This window comes from Manacus candei, unplaced genomic scaffold, assembly GCF_025592945.1.
Source record: "Manacus candei isolate 608988 ecotype Guabito, Panama unplaced genomic scaffold, ASM2559294v1 h1tg000028l, whole genome shotgun sequence".
Taxonomy (NCBI): domain Eukaryota; kingdom Metazoa; phylum Chordata; class Aves; order Passeriformes; family Pipridae; genus Manacus; species Manacus candei.
The window spans coordinates 32565750-32586410 of record NW_026138076.1 but is presented as its reverse complement, the minus strand read 5'-3'; the positions used below and the strand labels follow the sequence as shown (position 1 = coordinate 32586410).

The 20661-nt window shown below is 42.9% G+C and overlaps 1 protein-coding gene across 2 annotated transcripts in view; it reads right to left on the bottom strand.

Annotated features, from left to right (window-relative positions):
* CXXC4 (CXXC finger protein 4) overlaps window positions 1-20661 on the bottom strand; it is a 212427-nt gene that overhangs the window by 189940 nt on the left and 1826 nt on the right. The window contains exon 2 of one of the 2 annotated variants that reach the window (XM_051789683.1): window positions 148-3864. The exons of the other annotated variant lie outside the window; for it this stretch is intronic. Coding sequence (XP_051645643.1) covers window positions 3820-3864 — 45 coding nt within the window. The 3' untranslated portion in view covers window positions 148-3819. Of the gene's footprint in view, window positions 1-147; window positions 3865-20661 lie in introns of those variants that run through there. 2 annotated transcript variants of the gene reach the window in all.

Here is a 20661-nt window from a genome sequence, read left to right as displayed (position 1 = left end):
TTACCTTCAGTTGTATAACTTATGGGGTTTCCATCAATTGCCAATTGAGAAGGAATTAGTTTGGTAGGTATTGTACCATCACTTCATAAGCATTCATTCCCATAAGCAAGACTGAGGTCAGCATTTGGACCTTTTCACTCATTTCTTTGTTTAAGATCCCACAAACAGGACCTGTTTATGGAAAAAGAGAGATATTTTGAATACTAAAGTCCTTTATTCAACAACACAGAAATATCACAAAAACAACTTTACTGGGCAAATTGAATGTTTTTATACAGTTTTGTACATGCCCCATAAGTGATTATTTTTTTTCATAAATACACTGTTTTCCAAAACTGTTTTTTTCCATAATTGCACAAGCATACATACACCTTACACAAATATCTATTAGAAAATTTAATAGATAACTGCACAGTTCAGAAATAGGAGAACACTGTGAAAGGAGTACATTTCTGTGGCCTATGTTTCTGAAAATACCCTCCTAGTTCCCTGCAATTGTGAAAATGGAGTACTTTCTAACATAGGAGCTGTCTTTTGTTCACTAAGAATACAGTAGAGCTCAGCGTGAAACTGCCAAATTTAATAAAAACAAAATCTGAAACATTTAGCTGTTACATGAGAACCCACTGTTTGATATCACTATGCATCTAACCATGATCAAAGACCCACTACTGCTTTTTGCTGAATGCATTCGACCCTGAATGGTATGTTCATTTAACTACTTTCTTTCTTCATTATTTGATTACAGATATAGCCCATTTAAAGACTTTACATTCTTCAACATTAATTGTAGGACTTACATACCAGGGGGTCTGTACAAAAGGGAGTATTTTCCCTCATAGGGAGGGTCTGTTATTAATTGACAGAATGGGTACGTGTGCCTCCCTTTCAACATAAGAATTTTTCATAAGTTTATCTGGGGTATGCCAAAAATGCTTCCATTAGGCTTAGCACTCTCACCTAGAAGATGACAAAAGTTCTGCTTTTTTTTGCCCACCCCCTTTTTTTCATTTGTCTTTGTGAGAACGAAGACTGGAGAAGAATATAAATTTTCACACTGAAAAATTATATTGGACCTTGTGAAAAGCACGAATTTGGTAATTAGAACTTGACAATAATCAGATTGACAAATATGTATATAAAGGGGGAGGGGAGGGGAGGAGGGAAGGGCAGCGGAGAGAGACAGGCCAGAAAAGGGATTTCCTTCTTCAAACATCACTAATTAAAATGCTCTATGCACACTACATCATATAAATACTGTTTCAGCAAAATCTAAAAACCTGATGGTGCAAAGGAACAACATCCAAAAGAAAAACCATATGGATAAATCAAAGAAAAATCAACGCTTGTTCATTTTCAATAATTAACAGGCTTGCTTGTTTGTTTGTTTGTTTTAACAGTTTTGAATTGACATGTCAAACACCACAATTACAAGATACAGACCCATCAGTTCTTAAAACAAAACAACAAAACAAAAAAAGAAAGCACATCAAGACATGCAACATTAGGGTATTAGACAGTGAGTACATTGCTATGAGTATCTTTGTACACCTAATGTAGCCTGAACTTAACTTTGCCTCTGCTTCTGTAAGAGCAATCAGAGTTTCCAAAGAGCAAGGCAAGCTTACCAGCCAGATGTGCAAATAAGGCTTCAGTTTGTAAATCAATCAGTGCTTTGGTAGAGAAGACCTTGCAGAGCTCGTATTGGTCTAGCAATCAGTAACAGAGGACCTAACCAAAATGTCTCCAACACAAAAAAAAATCTGTACACAGCTGCCATACAAAAAGACATAAAGCTCATTGAATGGGCACTGGATGATATTTAACTAAGGATCTCTTACAAACTGTAAGAGGGGCACCATGATAGAAGCATTTTAAGTGTGACATTCCACCTCTGAAGCCACATAGGTGATGTCATATGATGCAAAGACACAGACACGTGCATCGACCCTTGGTTGAGGATGCAGGTGTAAGCCCAGCCCGCCCGCTCTCCTCCAGTTACCCTGGATCACCCACGGTCTGCCCGGTCCTGCTGACACACACATGTGACCTCTGGAGTTTTCTCCTCCTCCATCCCTTGGTCTTCGCTTTCTGAGCTGTTCCCAACACCTGCCAGCCCTGTGAGCTCCCTCACTTGCCAAAGCTGGCATCTTCCCCATCTGCACAGGTCCCACACTATAGCATTCCCAACCCATCCCTTGTGCTTCACCATGTAAGTGTGACCAGGGGCTGAAGTACTTAGCAAAAAAACGGAGAAAGTGCTGAAACAGTAGGAGATTTGCATGTCCTGTGCAACATTAACTGGTTATTTACATGTCCAGCACCTTGTCTGTGAAACTACTGGTAGTCCTATCTCATACAAAATTATAAATCTATCAAACACATGGCACAACAGCATTCACTTACTTTGATGGCATGGCCTTCTCACTTGTGAGCGGTATGACAAAGCCAAGCAATAAAAAGTGATGATCAACTGATAAAAAGTATCCCTAAGTTTAGAATCTTCCATATTTTTTACGGCATGTGAGTTGTATCCCTCTGTGTGCTGCCTTTCTATGGAGTAGACATTACCTCCATGCAGCTAGAGCAGGAAGAAGAATGGCAAAGCACTTTTCTGGGGGCCTAAGGGACCAGTCATTCAGCAAATCCAAGATCTGTGGACCAAGAAATGTGTGGGGAGAAGTGGTCTTTTTTAAAAGCATTTTTTAAAAAAAAGCTCATTTTTATACTGCAAAAATATCCAGGCTCTCAAATGAGCACAAGTGCAAGTGCGACCCAAACCAGTCCAACTGTCAAAACTCATTTAACCATGAAGAGCTCCACTTGAACCAAAAATATGGCATTCCACTTCATAAAATGCCTACTCCATTGACTGAAAATGCTACACAAGATCTCGTAGGTGAAGGGTAATTAAGTTGAGTCATCATTTTTTCTAAAGTCTGGTACTCTGTTTTGCATCCTAGAACAACCTTTATTTGGACAACTAGTTTTGCACATCTGCCTATGCTGGGCACTCCAGCTCAGAGTATAGTGGAAAATAAGTCAGACACCAGACAGCATTTTTGGAGAGATACCCCTCTGTAAAGCTCATTTAGAAGCAATGCAAGTGCATAAATGACTACTCTAATAGAGTGCTTGAAAGATTAATTTTAAATGTTACGTCTTCCCCTCTCACAACACCACAACAGAAGGCAATTGCTAGATGCATCACAATCTTTTTTATCTTGGAAAACTTGGCATCAAGTCTCTATGGAAGGATGCAGGGTAAAACAGTGCTGCTGTTGCTGCTGATGCTAAACAACTAGCAAAATAATAGTTAAAGCTAGAATTTATTGCTCCGGATTTAACTTGCAGAACCACACTGTTGTGTACAAACCGTTTATCTCCATTGATGCTCAGACATGATTGTCTCCTTGTGTCTAAACACACAAAATACAAGCGGCTATCTGTACAGTTTACAGTACTGAAACACATATATTTGAAAATGAAGTATAGATATGTTACTTTTCAAAGATACATGACTTTATAGCAGGGGTTTACCCAAACTTTTTTTTTTTTTACAGCCACTTTAAAAATAGACAACAACTTCACTAGTATAGCTAAGTTACATCAAAGAAAGAATCGGTGTACTGAATGTGAAGAAGCTGGCCAATTCCCCAGGCTCCCAGATTTTTGTCTTTTGCTTTTGAGGAAACCCCTATACATAAATGAAAATAGTATCTGAGTATATTCTTCAATGGTGGACTAAGCAGTTTCTTAAAACAAGACTTTAGCTTGCCATTCACTTCGGACTGCCTCGAAAATAAGATACACTACTGCTTAAAAGAACCATCGGAATGCTTCAGCGCTGGGAACAGGTGTTCTCTAAAAAAAAAGCAAGAAAACAAGTTAAGCTTTCTTTTGTGGCATTGGAATACTCCAGTTCTAGTTGTTCTTTTCCTTTACATTTTAGGCATACTTTCAGTTATCTAGGAACAGCACGATGCCTCACATTGCTTGACAATTAATAGAAACATCCTTCTCCAAACACACACCATTTTAGGATCACGAGCAATACATCGTACTCAGTATTTAACACACCTAACATGCTGTCTTCTCCTTAGTTAACAAGTTAGTCATGAAAATGTAAACATTGCTAGAAAAAATATCTGGAAAACAGACAGTGCTTTTAGGATAACCACACAGTTGTACAATGGTTTCTCCCTGTGCCTTGGCATACTGGAGGCACCATTATGGCTTGGTTGGGTTTGCAGGTTTAAACACATGCTTTGGCAAGACCGTGTTTGTGACAGGGGAATAGCAAAGGTATTGATCTGTCACTCGGAGAGTGTGCTGTGTCTACAGAGACCTTGGGAACAGAGGTCAGTATTTTGAAACCTCAGGCTGGCCACCTCGTTCCACGTTTAGGTTGCAATGCAGAAAGAATTTAAACACATCCTTGACTTCATTTCACTGAAGGAAACACCTTGGGGTGCTGCCCAGACTGCCCATGTACTTTCTTTCACACACATGCTGGACCTTGGCTTACTCGCAGAGTTGCTATATTCCCTCCTTCCTCCGCCTGTTGCCCCCTGGAAATGATATCCACTTGCACTCAGGTGCCTCCATACACATTTGAGTACCAGCAAATTCCCTTCACAGCTTTAAAGTACCACATACGTGAGAGGCTGAGGGGCTGAGCCTACAAGGACTGTGTCACTTCTGCAAGGTACTTCTTATCCTCAGTTTCCTTCAGTTAAAAGATTGTAAAAGAGCCCTTGAACCCCTGCATCTAGATCCACATGTCTCTCCACCAGAACTAATGATTGCACTATCCAGGGAAGTGAGAATGAGCCCTAAGATGACTCTGTATCAGTCTGTCCCAGCTCACAAGTACTTGTTTCATTAAGAACTACCCACAAATATTATTGTTACATCCAAAGAAATTCCCCTAAAAATAAAACTGTGGAAATTTGCAAATAAATACTTGTAACGAGAAAGTTCTCATGGATTTTGCTGGTGTCACATATAGATACCATGTCTCTTTTTGAAAGAATTCTTTCATTTTTGTTTCAGGGAGCACTTTAAAATGTTTTCCTAGTGTTTCCATAAAAAAACAACAAACCATGGACCCTGCAGGGTACAATGCGCATTGTACTTGCTGTCAGAATATTTCTTTCTGAATTCCAGGGAACTGCTCATTAGTATGGCAACTATTTTTTGTTGAATAATTAGTCAAGTTTGTGATAATCAGGCTCAAGCAGTACACAGCTCCTCTTTTTGTAAAAGCCGTATGAAAGGAAAAGTGTTATTGTTATGTTTATTTTTTTGTCCACATGGAAATATCAGATATCAAAATAATTCTGCTTTGTCATTAGAAGTCTGACCTGTTGTCAATTCAATACCCACTCCCCCTCCACGAACATTATGCTTTAATAAATCATCTGAAAATCAACTCCCAAAGACAACGAGCTTGTTTTTTGAATACAATCACCCTGATCAGTGTGAGTTTTCTTTGTGTTGGTCGTCCAAAAGTAGGAATTGCTCATATCCGTCTTAACCAGACCCGGTTCTGCCCAGTTACGTGAGTTGAGCATAAGCACAAGCAGTGACAAAGCACAGCAGCCCTCATCCCCAGGTACACCGAGGAGAGCTAATGCAATTGCTAGACCATCCGCACCGGTCTTTGTGGGCTGTAAGATGGCTGCTGAGAGCGAGGTACACAGATTTATAATTTATAAAGAGGTTGGCTGCAGAAGAGACTGGAGTTTGGAATGGCAGGAAACAACTGTATGACTAAATTGACCTCAAAAGAACAGTCAAACATGAAAACGTATTAAACTCAATAGATTGTCTTCACCTGAAAACTAAACGTAATATTCTGCTATGGGTCCATCTGCCTGAACACAAAACCACAGCTAGACAGAGAGATTTAAAGACACAGTGACTGAGATGGCCTTTATTTATTTTCTTGCCACATCAGGTTGAGTTACTGTCAGACGTTGTCATATCAGCTGGAAGTAAAGGTGTAATGTCTGATTAAAAGGTCATTTAGACCTTTAAATACACAGAATAGTATTTTTGAAGGGCAAAGCTGTGTGCTTTTGAAAAACTGCAAGATAAGAAATTTTTGCATCTGTGCACCAAGTTCTAATTAAAGATATACATTTACAATTAAATATCCATTGCATTAACTACCAATTTGGGAATGAAATATTAATCCACCCTTAAACAAAAAATGAAATCTTTTAAAATTGAATAGCTGGTTCAAGTTAAATCTAAACCAATTTACGTGATGAAATCCATAGATTGCACCACTCTAAGAATGAAGGTTATTTCCAGACAAAGAGAGACCCTTCAGCCCATTTAGAGGTTCAGCACACCAATGTACAAGTTTAAGTGCAATGACCATCTACTGCCTGGCTGTAAAAATCCAGCAGTCCCCGCTGGGGAATCAAACTCTCGGCAAGATTACAGCGCATTTCTGGATCTCTGTGCTGCTGGTAGGGAATCATTATCCTGAGTGACAGGAAAGACAGATCCCCCTGGAAGCCTAGGGAGGGGTGGTGAGGAGCAGAACCAGAGTTGATCAGTGTGGTTTTGCTGCAAAAGCCTTCACTGTGCTGGTGCAAATGCTGACAAACGGCAGGCTCGCTCTCAGGAGGATGCTCCAAAATCTCCAGCCGTGGCTTCTCCAAGCAGGTAATGCCATAAAGCATAGCACTCGAGAAAACTTATCTCTACACAAACCTGGGATGAAATGACCTCCACACTTTCAAACTCTCTATTCACCTCCCTACTTTCCAGCTTTCACTGCAAAAGAAGTAGCCCAAATATTTGAAATTTGAAATTTTAATTATTGCCTTGAAAAATCAGCTTCACGTAGGGGACCAAGCATGCTACATTTTTGGAGGAGGAAGTAAAAAAAGGCAAGAGAAACCAACAGAAAATCTCTTCAATTAAGCAGCAATGGAAAAATGATACCTCCATATCTGTCCTGGGTGCCCCACAGGGAAATGTAAAAGCAGACCCTTGCTACATGCAACACATGAAAACAGCACACCAGCAGGTGATGGAAATTTCTCACCAAAGACTCTGTTTCAACACCTGTATTTTCACAGCAAAAGCGCTCATTAAAGAATGATGCCTCCCACTGCCCCCTGGGATGCCAGGCAGTGGGCTTTGCTCATCCAAGGCCTGCCTGCCTGCTTGCCCAGCCCAGCCCCATCCCTCGGGGAGCTAAAGCCTACCACACCTGCCAGACCTCTCTCTCCTTGGCTTTCTGAGTCTCACAGCCAGCTGAAAGATATGATACAGACAAGTAAGGAAAACTGGCTGCTTCTGCTTGGGATGCTGTTACTTAGGGTGCTGCCAAAATTCACAGCTACCTAACCAAGACTCACTGTAAGTCATCTGTATTATTATTTTCTGCGAGGCTAGGGAATCACTTGAGGTGAACCACATTCAAAAATAAAATAGAATAATAAAATACATCAGAGCACTACATGATTGTGACCTAATATTTTACCAATGTTAAAAGATGTTGCATTATGTAAGAATTCTTTGATGTTTGATCCATGAGAAGAAACCTTCTCTCACTGAAGTAAACTCACACGTTGGCTACGTGTGAAATTATTAGCCAAATGTGGCACTCCTCATTCCTCTTGAGGTGCCCTGGCTGAAACAATCCAGCTCAAAAGAATAGGAAGTACAGCTGAGATAGATTCAACAAGATTTGGGCTACCCGGCAGTCTTTAGAGAGACCTACACAACCACAGAAATAGACAGCACCTTAATGAATCTCAAATTCACAGGGCAAATGAAAGGTAACCAGTGGCTTTCCCAAAGCAGCAGGACTGGTGCTGGTGACATAGGGAAAACTGACCTTCCCAAGATCTGCAGAGAACCGCACATAAGCTTCTCAAGCTGGAAGGCAATCCCTTCATGAAATGCCTTCCACAAGAGGAGCAGTTTGGCCCACTAAGTTATATAGATATATATGTGTCTATGTATATCTCAATATACCTATCTGTGTATATATAGAGATAGATGATCAGACACAGAGAAATACGGTGCTCTGCGGTGGCCAAAAATGTTCAGCTGGAAATTCCTGGCCCCTGCATGAAAAGCCATTTGGATCAATTGCAGCCCAGCCCAGCAAACACTGACCGCCACTGGCCATAAACCAGTGTCTGTACATTTTCCTTACACTGTGCAAATACAGGCTATGGACCTGGTCAGTCCCACAGAACTCATGTGACCACCAGCAAGAAGGCAAACTGGCCTTTCCTCCACATCACACCTTCTATTTCCAGTGCCACAAGCTAATTTATGTGTCAGTCAGTCACCCTGGAAATGACATCAGCATTGCTCATACATAAACAGTGAAGAATCTGGTGCAAATTCAAAACTCACTTTCCATCCTCAGACCCTTCCCCAGACAAGTGCCAGACTGTCAGGCACACATGGCAGTACAGACCCAACCTTGTTGCTGCGATGGAGTTGTGTGTCACACTGTGGTGTGCTAAAGCCCAGCAGAGTGATGCGATCTCCTGACCTGCAGAGCACAGAATGTCTTGGGCTGCAAGGGACATTAAAGATCATCTAGTTCAACCCTCTTCCACTACATCAGGCTGGTCAGAGCCCCATCCTACCTGGCCTTGAACACTTCCAGAGGTGAGGCATCCACCACTTCTCTGGGCAGCCTGTTCCAGTGCCTCACCACCTACAAGGCATTTCTTCCTAATATCTAATCTAAACCTACCTTCTTTCAGTTTAAAGCAATTCCTCCTTTTCCTATCACTACATGCCCCTGTAAAAAGTCCTTTTACAGCTTTCTTGTAGGCCCCCTCTAGGTACTGGAAGGATCCAGTCTCCTGAACCTCAGAATATCAGCATCTCCTGACCCACAGGAAGGTGGGTGAAAGTTGCAATCTGTCCTGCACCATGCTGCTCTGCCACTGGTGAATGCAGTCTGGACAGCATCTCCACTCCCTACTTGCCTAAATACTAAGCCACCCCAAGAGGAAAGCAGCCTTTCAAAGTATCTGCAGCCCACTTTGTTCCACTCATAAATATACATTACCTACAGCAATGACTTTGGGGAAAACCTCCTGCTGCTCAGATTCAGCTCACACAGTCTCCTTGAATGTTTCTCTTCAGGCAAGGAGGCTTGGGGGCAAGAAACCAGTGTGTGAACTGCATCTCGTGGAAATGCAGAAGGAAAAGGCAGAACCCAGCACGTGGCACGTTTCTGCCAGCTGCTCCGCTGCCTGTCCTGGAGGTGTGCCAGGAGACCCACCGCAGTGACCTGACACTGAGGGGGCCAGTTGCGGCTGCAGGAGGATGAGTGGCTGAGGCACTGCTCCTGCACTCGTCTTGGCTCTGGCACATGTGCACACCAGCTGGCACAGGAGAGCTCCACACAGGAACAGCCCTCACCTCGAACTCCTGGCATCCTCCCCCCAAGCCGCAGGCCCATGGGAGGGATGTGCTACCCCAGCTCTGGACGAGGTGTGAAACAGTCCGCGAAGCTGCCGCTCCCCACAGCTGCCAAAATCCCTGGCTGCCCACCAACACTGCGCTCCTGCTCTCTGTACGTGTTATCAGGCAGTAACAGATGTCCTCTAATAACAAGCTTATTATTGGACTTAGCAGATAAAAAGGGACACATACGCTGGGTCAGAAGCTTGGTGGTGAGTTGTATTCCACAGCCCACCTTAAAATATCTCTCCCCATACCTGAGCTACAGGCCTGTCTCCCTTCATACCAAGGATGAGATTTAACATTTATTTTAAAACTCAGCTTTATTTGCTCCAAGAGGAAACGCATCTGCGTGCTGGCAGTTATTTTTCCACTTGTGGTGCATATCTCTCAGGCTGTATTTGAGACAAACCAGATTTAGAACATACCAGATTAGGAAACTCATTTGACTTTCTCTGCCGCCAGCTCCACTGAGTGAAAAGTAAACCTTTGCCATGGGACATTGCAAATAGAAATTTAAAAAATGTACTCCTAAGTCAGGGTCATGGTTTGAAAACCTGGCTCCTCTGGAATAGCTCGCTCAGAGGTAACCTCACGAAATTTCAGTGGAGTCGGCTGGGGAGTAAAGGATTTGTGCCAATGGCCACAGAGACTTGCCACTGTATGGCCGGATACTGCCACTTGGACTCAGCAGCAGGCTGTAGCTCCCCAGCCAAATCAATAGGATTAGTCAGAGAAGTAATGTGTTTCTCCACAGGAGAAAGAAGGAGCAAAGGTGTGCCTCATTTACATTCACTACACACCATAGTTTATTTTATATATTAATTTTTTTTCACTTTATAGATGAGATTAAATTTTGGGGAATGGGTTTTTGATCTGAAAAAATGCATAATGCCATTGGGGAAAACAGATGGCAAACACAGATCAGAAATCATAAGGAATCCAGACTAATGCTGTCAAAGAAAAACAGCTCAGTCCCAGGAAATGTTAGTAATGGAGTGAGCCCCTCTCCATGCCAGCAAGCATCTAAAGCTACGAGCAATCTTTCAGCAGAGCAGCTCTCATGCTCTGCTCCACCATCCTTAACATCCCCAGGAGACAGCTCCAGTCGCTAAGCATCCCAACAATGCATCGAGGCTGGCAGGCAGAAGCGTCGCCCCAGAATGCAGGCAGAGCCCTAGAAAGGAGCACACCTCCTCTCCCCCTTCCCTCCCAGGCTTGGAGTAACTGGCAGTGGTCGCCTTCCAGCACACTCCCTCCCTTGTGCCGGTGCAGCTCTTTTGGCCAGCAAGCCGAGGGACGGAGCCAAGTCTCCACCTCTGCCGTCCCGCTCGCTCCCATGGGAGGCAGTCGCCTTGGCCGCCGGCTTCCCCGTGCCTGGCATCCTGCACGCGGGGCTGGCAGCGGCGGGCAAGCCGGGGTCGGGAACTCCTCCTGCCGTCTGCTACCCTGCAGCTGAGTTCCAGTTGGCCACGCTCCGGCCTCAGGCAGGAAATCCTAATGGCTTTCTGGCAAAGGCAGCAGGGAAGATATCAGAGGTTTGGCTTTTCAGTTTAGGGGTCTCCCACATCTCACTTGCAAAGGGATTCACATTTTTTCCCCTATTTCTATATCCCTCTCGAGCAGTTCATGCAGTTCCTTCAGTTTTTTCAGCTATCCCTGTACCTGAGGGTGGACCTGCTAAGTCTGCTAGAGTGTTTACTTGGCTTATACGACTATTTTGCCTTTCTTAATTTATTATTCGCATTCTAACAGCATAGGAAGGCCTCAGGCAGAATGAGGGATTGTTTCTGTTGATTCTGCCTGCCTGGCCTCTCAACTAGTAGGTCTGGCCTGCCTCCTGCTTTTTCAGGAATGGGAAAGGGCTCATACAAGCTTTAACAGTGTTACTTCAGAGCCCAAACTGATGCTAACCAGGTCAAAAAAGCTGTCACTCAGTGCTCCCATGCTGACTGTGGGAATTAGTATCAAATAGTCAAATGTTTTATTAGCATAAAACAGAAACCTCTGTTACCAGGAAAAGTTTTATAGAGAAATTCTTGGGTAGAGGTTTGTTACCACTGTGCAACATAAAAACCAAGACCTTACAATGCAAAAGATAGTAAAAATGAAATACCACACCAGGGCTCAGCTTCTGCTTTTGCCTAGGACCTGCCTGGTTACTTCTGCTGACTTCTCTGTCAGACATTATCAGCTAGAAGTGGGGCTGCCTCTTGCAATGGATGTACCACGTGCATACACCTCCCCCTCTCACACACACACTGCCATTCACCTTCTCCCTAATCAAATCTCTGTGAAGACCATCCATCAGTCCCTATCATTTATCCTTCACACACACACACCAGCTCACAACAGAATTATTCTTGTTAACATTCATTCCATTAATGAGAAATCCCTGCTGGTTCACCATCCAGTGGTACAAGTCTTTGCACTCACAGGCTGACATCTCTATCATCCTCCAAACTGCTGCCCTGGGGTACAGTAATCTCTTACAGACTGGTCTCCAAGCAGAGGGGAGGCATGTTTCTTAGTACTAAACCTAAATTTAAATCTCTTTCCCCTAGAGCTGCTGGGGCTTCAGTATCTTTTTCTCCTGCATGGAACCTAAAATTGGCTATGATGCCTCATTGGTTAGCTAACTGCTTCTGTCCTTTGGGATTTTTCATATGCTGTTGATAAAAGAGCCAGTGAAAAATATATCCATTAAATGCTTGGTCTCTGCTTGCTTGTTTCTTTTTCTGCAAAGCTTGCAAAAAAAAAAAAAAGGTGTGGGGGGAAAAAATACAGAAATACATTCACTCAAATGCAGCACTTGGAATATGGGCTGAAGGAGTATAATCAGCCAATGCCTAAGACTCATCACAGGTGCCAGCTTGGCTCTCTTGCAGCCAAACATCAAGGTGAGCACCATGTATTTTCTGACTGGATGCAGGAAGAGGAGTAGCAACACAAACTCTTATACAGCAAGTCACTACAATTCCTGACTGGCAAGGAAAACGTTAAAAGATTGTAAATGGTTCTGAATTCCATTCATTCTCAGGTATGTCTTCTGAAGTTTTCAAGGATGACAATTAAGACACATCTCAGTAATTATTTTCATGACACTGTCACCTCCACTGGACTTTGACCTCCAATTTACTTTACATCAGCTTCCAAGCAATCAGCCAACCACATTACCACTTCCCAGAGCTCAGATGAACTGGTGATTTAGAGAGAGCAGGTTTTATATCATTACTAAAATAGTGTCATTGAGTCTTCTCCCACCCCCTCCCACATGAATCATACCCACAACCCTTCCAAATATATTTTTCTCCTCTTTTGTTTACTCTAAAACCAAAATCCTTTGTTTGACTCATACTACTCACTTTGGAGATCACATATTTACCAATGTATACTCCTTGCCTCTCTTTTCAATTTCTGACCTCTTTAATTGCCTCACAATAATCATGCTCTGCCCTCCTTGTACCTTCTACACAGACACTCAGGGTTCTTCAGCTCTATTCCAAGCCTGTAACTGCCAAGGTTGCTGCATCCACTCTGCATCCCCACCTCGCAGTTACGATGTACAGAAGGACAGATGTTATTGAACTGCAGTTCTTTTGGGGTATTTCTTTCACGACAGTGGAGCAAATTCTTTGAGTTAGCATGGTGTAGACTGATGTTCTGTCAGCATGCTCCAGCTTTCCTAGGACACGCAGTACACACCACCAAAGAAACCTCTAAGACCAAGAACTCCTCATGCAACAAATCATCATTTTCAGCCTTTCATTTGCAAGCTTCCCCTCTCCCTTTCACATTTTTTAGCTTTCCTGTATGTACTCCTTTATCATTTCCTTAGCCCTTGAACAACTTGTTTGGATCATGCCCAGAACAAATGCTCATCCCAATATCCAAATTCTCTCCATAAATTCCAGTCAATTTAAAAAAATTAATTAAAGAAACCGGTTTACCCTAACAACAAGGGCATGTGAAAAACCCTGCTCACCCTCACCAAGGTCCCTTTCATCTCTATGAAGTCTTGGCCTTCCCCTGTACAAGTGCTAGGAAGATGATTACTGGTGAGCTCTTCAACTGCCTCACCTGAATTACTAATGGTAGACCAGCTCACAGCAGCAGATATATTCCGTGCTCTTCTCACCAGGGGAGATCTCACTGCCATCTTCAGCCCTACCATTGTACTCTTCAGTGCTCAGTCAGTCTGTCCCATGGTCACTGAGTCACCCCTATGGAGGACTAGGCACCCCTTCACTGAGGCTTCACACATTATAAACCACCCTCAGTCACTTTTGTGTCCTCCTCTGTTTGAACACTCTGCAGCTCTTCTTTCCTCCTCTTCTGTCCTCATCTTAAGTGATATGCATCCTGAATTCTCTTGGATTCCCCACTGCTTTCCAGTATTTATTAAGTTCCTCCTTCCACCTCAAATTTTATTACTGCGTCTCAACTTCCTAAACCACTGAATAACCTCTCTCATCTCTGTACAAATAACTCCTAGTCAAATGAAGTCTGATACCAGCTAGTGGGGATCCTATATAAAAGTACAACAGACACCATGACCACAGCAGCGTGGAACAGAAAGGAATACTCTCCTGAAACAGGAGAGGTGCAAAGTTTTCAAATGGCCAACACTTCCGAGACTGAGATAAAGGAAAATATCGAGTAAAGCAGGGGAAAGAATAAGACCCTATGGTGAGTAAGGGGAAGGTGCTTGATGAGTATGCTGCCTGACAAGAACAGAGTATCCAGCATGACCCAGGCTGGTTTTATTTCTTTTATGTTCTCATAACTCACTTGGCACCAGTGTCTGGTTAAATAAGAAGGAACGGAGAAACTCTGGAAAAACTGCAAAAAAATTAAACAGGCTTCGTGCATACCTGGCTATGTATTTTTATAGTGTTAATTAAGAGGATGCCTAGCAGTTCCAGGGAGGAGAAAATATTTCCCATAATGTCTGAGAGTAGAAGTTAACAAGCCTGCTGGGATCTTTTTAGCCCCTGCAGAGCTAAGGCTTCAACATTATTAAATGGCTGTCGCATCTAAAGTATGGTGCAACATAACACACAACAGAAAGCCCAGGATGCTGAAATGGGGGATGACTTCAGATTACACCACAGAGTAATTCAATTTCAGGACAGGTGTTTGCATGCGACTGAACAAGATATGACTGCGGAAAACAATAAAGGTACCCAAAAGAAGAGAGAAGACAGACAGAGCAGTATGGGCTCCCAAAAAGCAAAAGAAGTGTCAAATGAAACTGCATGCTTCAAGACATTGTGGTTCAGTACGATCATTCAAGTAGATGAGCTATCAAAAATACAGACACTACAGAAGCAGAGAAGCACTTTCTCTGGATGGTGGTACTCCTCAGAAGACATGGTGTCTGCTGCCAATTTTTAAGCATGTAGTCGGTGACTTGTTAGCAACCGGGAATTGTTAGCAACCGAGGCCAAGTCCTAGGGACTTTTTTAAGTGACACGAGTTACTTTCTTATTGCGCCTAACTCACTTGGGTACATCCAAAAAACTAATCTTAAAGCCTTTCCCTTTGCAATCGACAGCCATTTCCCATTGCAACCAGCAATCAAAAGGACTATACTATATTTGATGAGTCTTTGAAGTGTATATTCAAGGTTTGCCTGCTTAGAATTACTTCACCAAGCCTAACCCTTAAAATATATGCATGTTAAGAGCTAGAAGACTACTAGTTTTCCTTTTAACGATATAAATTTTTAGGATATCTGGAAAGGACCTGCTCTCAGTCATTGCCATGTATCAAATGTATGACAACATACAGAAATTAATATCAACCTTTTGTTTAACTCTCTAGAACACATTTATTTTAAAACCAAAAGCACAACACCAGGATGTTGGTTTCTGACCAAAAAACGTTTCTGACCCTTTGCTTTCCTCAGTACAAAGGGATTGTTTTCTGACATCCTAATTCATTCTCCAAGTAAGCAATGTCTTCCCTAACTTCAGTAAAAGTGTTAAGTGTGCACTTATTAAATATAATTGCATGGAAAGTAGACCCAAAACCCAAAAATATGAATATACATGAACAGGCAGACAAATATTGAGACTGTTCCTTACTGTTAACCACTCCTAAATATCGGTGTATAACACAACATTCACATATCTACCAGCTTAAATGAATCTCCCTATATGAATGAGGCATGATGTGTATAGTCCACATTTTGTAGAAACACCAAATTGGAAAGATTTTCCAAACATCCTGTAGTTGCCATAGGACTCCAAGTCATGATGGTTCTATGCACCGCTAACTGAAATACCTAGTTCAAAGTGACCAAGATGATTTGGGGAAAAAAAAAAACCAAAGAAAGAAAAAAGATACTTATTATGCAAATTACTGCTCAAAAAAACCCTCAAATTGCCCTCATTCATCATCTTTCTCATGGCACATACAGCTTGCCCAGCCTAAACAATACACAGAGATTTCATTATGTCAGCTTAAAAAACCAGACTAACCAATCAGTCATGACACTGAAACCCAGAGTCTGGCACAGAATCCCGACACCCCAACTGCATAACCTCTACTAGTACTTTGAGAAATGTGCAAAGAACTATTCAGTGCAATCAAAATGCAGAATCCCCATAACCAGTTAATCTCTCTTACCATACGGACAATTTCACTGGCAAACAATCATAGTTCAATGATTTAAAACAAGGAATTTCCAATGCAAGTAGAAACCAGTGTTCGTGTCAAAGTACAAAGTACTCGACTGGCCTACAATTTTGCAGAATTCCTTGACATTCTGTTCAGTTCAGTACCAAATCCCACCATTAAGAGATTCCCTTAGGCAGGAGAGACTTAATTTTTGCCCCCTTTAACAAACTATACCATATCAAGCAGCAATTTATATTCTAAATTGAACGCTAATGTCATGGGCTTTGGGCACTTCCTCTGCTTTGCAAGTATCACACAAGGAAAGGGAAGCAACAACATATGAAACAGTAAACCAGACAACATCCAACTCCATTTCAGAGGAAATCACTTGCACTCAATGATGTGCCAGAACTGTAAAGAGACCTAAAGCTCAACTCCTCTGGGCTCTACACATCTTCCTCCACCCCATGTCTCCCAACAACTGCAGTGCACTCCTGCCTTGCAAGATAGGATCCTAAGACATAAGGTCAATTAGCTTCAATGAGATTTCCGAGCAGCAGAGAGCAGGCACCAGTGAGAAAAGATGCTTGCACCTGCTCTGATCTCTGTTGGAAGTGGCAGTGGGAGGCCCTGTGTTGTACCCAAGAACCTCCAGAGATCAAAAGGAAAATTCATCATTGAATGTATGTTTATCCCAGACATGCAATATCCGAATGAAAGTGATAAAAAAACATTGCAAAGCACTCAGTGAAGGTCAGATCTTGCTCTGCTTCTCACGTCCCCCACTCCCTGCCCACACCATTATGGCAGGATTATGCACCACGTTGGAAGCCCCAAGCAAGAATATCACAGTCACCCAGCAAGGGCTCTCATATGGTGCTAACAACCAGTTCCAGTGCCAGGCACACTCCCTGCAGGCTCAGGCCTCGGAACAGAAAAACAAGAGCACCCTTGGTGGAGCACACGGGGCATGAATGAGAAGGAAAGAGGGGAAAAACAGCACTCAGGGTCAATCCGGGCTTTGCAGCCAATTCCAATGTGAATTGCACTCAGGACAGACTATGGTTCTTGCTCCAGCTGTAAATGCCCAGGAACAAGGACTGCTTTTTTGCTCATCTGCACAGTGTTTAACACATGTACACGGGGAGACTCGGTCAGATGGAGGGCTACAAGGCAGTGGCAGGCAGGAGAGACAGACTGTCATACGGCAACATTGCTGATGTTAAGTGATGAACAGCAACGCAGGCTACAAGGTGGTCTTTCTTTTTCACCTTCCAGTTAGCCAGTTGGATCGTGTTAGCCACCTGCTCCTTATCAGACTTTACAGTTCCCCCTCACACTACTCAATTCCATCATGCCGTCACTTAACTCGTGCATGTAATTTAAAGCTAGATAGACGGCAGGGAAATTGCTTCCTCTGAGGCCCCTACTAATTGACCCCTATCCACAGAGCTCAGCCGTCTTCCCTTAACGCGCTCACACACGCTACCGCTACACGAAGTGCAAGTTCGGAGGTTGCCAGCGCAGCCTCTCTCCCCCGTGGCAATGCCATATGGTGTTAAGATTTTCAGGATCAGATGCCGTTCCTGCTGAAATCAATCATCACAACCTATCCCCGGAGAAGGCCATCTCAAACTCCCACTGGCTTGAAATGCAACTCAGCGAGGTGCCTTGGATTTGGAGGCTGGTATCGACTATATCGAGGTGGTATGCAAACATTCACTTGAATAGCGCACGTATCAATTAGCTGGGCTATTACAAAGAAAGCAAGTGGTACCAGCTATGATGACAGCATGTCTAAACAGATGATAGTTCACAATTGGGCAGGGCCCTTCAGCCCCTCCAATGCAAGTCAGCCCCTCTGCCTGAATTTGTTGCCATGCTAATGAAAATGAGGAGTGGGGTAAATGAGATTCATATGCTGAATGGAAGTGGTTCACTTCAAAGAGAGGGGGATGTAAACTATCATCAGGCTTCTAATCTTCATAACCTGCAGCAGAAGTTATAGACACGTATACCAATCAGAGGAAAATAAGTAGTCTCTATGGGTAAATAAAGATTATGTCTCTTTAAACCGACTGTAAATCTGAATGAACACAGAATATACATACACAAGTAGGCAGCGTGCAACGTGACGTCAATCTTATTTTTATAGATTTATTATTGCCGTACATAAAATTTCCTAGTAATAATAACATTCTATGAAAAATACTAGAGCATTGGGACACTTTTAATGTGAAAATAGTACAAGAAAAGTAGGAAAAAATAATTCAAGTGTTTTAAAAAAAATGCTGGGTGAGAAGCATTCCATTAAAAATGTGAGGGTCAGGGACTAGAAAGCATTCACGTGAATCTGTCTTCGACTCCATGTACTAACTTTGAGAGTTTTATCCTATGCCTTCATTGCGCCAGTAGAAAAGACTTAAAGGAAAAAGAGAGAAATGGTTTTCATGGGATCAGCCAGTTTACTGTTTATTGGTATTATCCCCCTTTTTCATTTATTCTCTTTTTAAACATAGTTCCACCCCTTGCCTTAAATCACCCCTGCAACTTGCAGCCACTGTCGAGCACAATTCATAAATCTTACAAGTGTGTAGTAGAATTTGAGCCCCTCAATCCTTGATGCATTTCCATGGGACCGTGCCTACCAAGGTGCCAGGGGATCCCCCATGCAGAGTGGGGGCTTCCCCTGGAGCACAGGCCAAATGAGTCACTCCAGCAGCTCACTCCACAGAGAGGCTGCCCTTGCCTGCCCCTGGACACCAACACTGCTACTGCAGTGCCCTCATGTAGGCCCTGTCACTCTCTGACACCCTTCCAGCTGGTGGCCATATGGCCAGAGCACTGCTGCTGCGCTGGTGCTGTAGGCAGCCCTACTGTCACTCTTTATTAGGTAATTTATTTTTTTAAAAAAATAAGAAGAAAGAAGACATAAGGAAAACAACCACAGAAGAAAGTTAGTCTTCCTCTCCTACTGACAAACCACATTTCTGTAATGAAATCAGTCACATCCTGTGACAAAACTTTGTGATGGGCCACGACCTGCAGAAAAGCGATGCCTTACTGACATCTCCACAGCTGGAAAAAGAAACCTGTTTCCTTCGAGTCACAGTACAGCAGCAGAAGAGCTTTTGTGTTTACGTTTCTGACAGAGCACAAACAAGAGAGAGTGAGTGGGAGAGAGAGAATGAAGAAAAGAAGTGAAGGCAGGTGGTTATGAGAGCACACAAGTGGCTAATTAAACCACAGGTTTTACTAGTCACAGTGGTTAAACAATTTTAACAGGCGGCATTCTCATAACACGCCTGAAAAGTTTTTACACTGTCGAACACCTTTGTCAGGAGCGAGGAAGTTCTGGAAATGTGCTCAGAGATGCACACAAACCCATAGGAAGATCTGATAACGTTCAAATTTGTTCCAGAGATAGCTCACTTTCTGCACAAATCGATAAGCCATCAGAACCTATCATTTATCACAAACATTAAATCCCAGCAGCATCCTAGTTTGCAAGCCTAATGAGGGAACCTGGCACACAAAGGCACCCCCAGTGCTGGGTGGTGTGGGGAGGATTCTCCATGCCTCTGGCTCAGAGAAATCTGTTAGGCTGTATTCAGCATTATAATCCATCATTAACAGACTGGGGCATTGGGTATCTTTGTTGCAAACTTGCTGCAAAAGCAACAAAGGCATGCTATTGAGGAAAACAAGAGTTGGAAACCCAATCTAGTTTCTGTCCCCTGGGAAGTCCATCCTGGTTTTTGCATTAGTGATGCTGGGTCACCATACATTCACGAAAAAGAGCTAAAAGGAGGGAGAGCTATGAATCAAACTTTCAGCAAGGACAGTTCACTCTTGCAAAAACGGATTAATTAGTTGTTTTGATGAAGCTGGTTAGGAAAGAGTTAATGGTATCAGCCAAATGTCAGTTAAAACCCCAAATGCTGCTTTTGTCCCATGGCAGTGTCAATATGAACACCATTATCTCCATTTATTTAACACAGAATAAATTAATTGGCTCTTAGTGTTGCTTTTTCCCTGGAATCCCTCATCCCACCTCTTCCTGGAGAGAACTCCTGCAAGCAACGGGCAAGGGAATAAACCGTTCTGCAGACATGCACGAGCATACACACACACACACACACACACACACACACACACACACACACACACACAGAGACAGAAGTTGCAATTTCTCACTGAGTTTCTGATTTCTGTGACTACAAATCTTGATGTCACCCGGCATACACTACTCCTCTGTACTAAATCCATCATCCTCAACACCTTCAAATGCATCCGATATGTGCATCTAACCAGCAACACTATAATTTTAATAATGACAAGGGATTAAGTGTGATTACTAGTCTTTTCTCTCACTTGTTTCCTCCCCCTAACGGTACCATCCAATTGCCGTTTTCCTCACGGATGTGTATTCTGGTTCCCATTGTCTGTCGTACCCAATACGTTAACCGAAGTATCTGCGACATGGGATCTGCCTGTCTCTCCTATGTCTAGTAAACCTGAAAACCTGTTGTTACAGCTTTGGGGAGCACAATACATTTTCAGTTCCGAGGACAC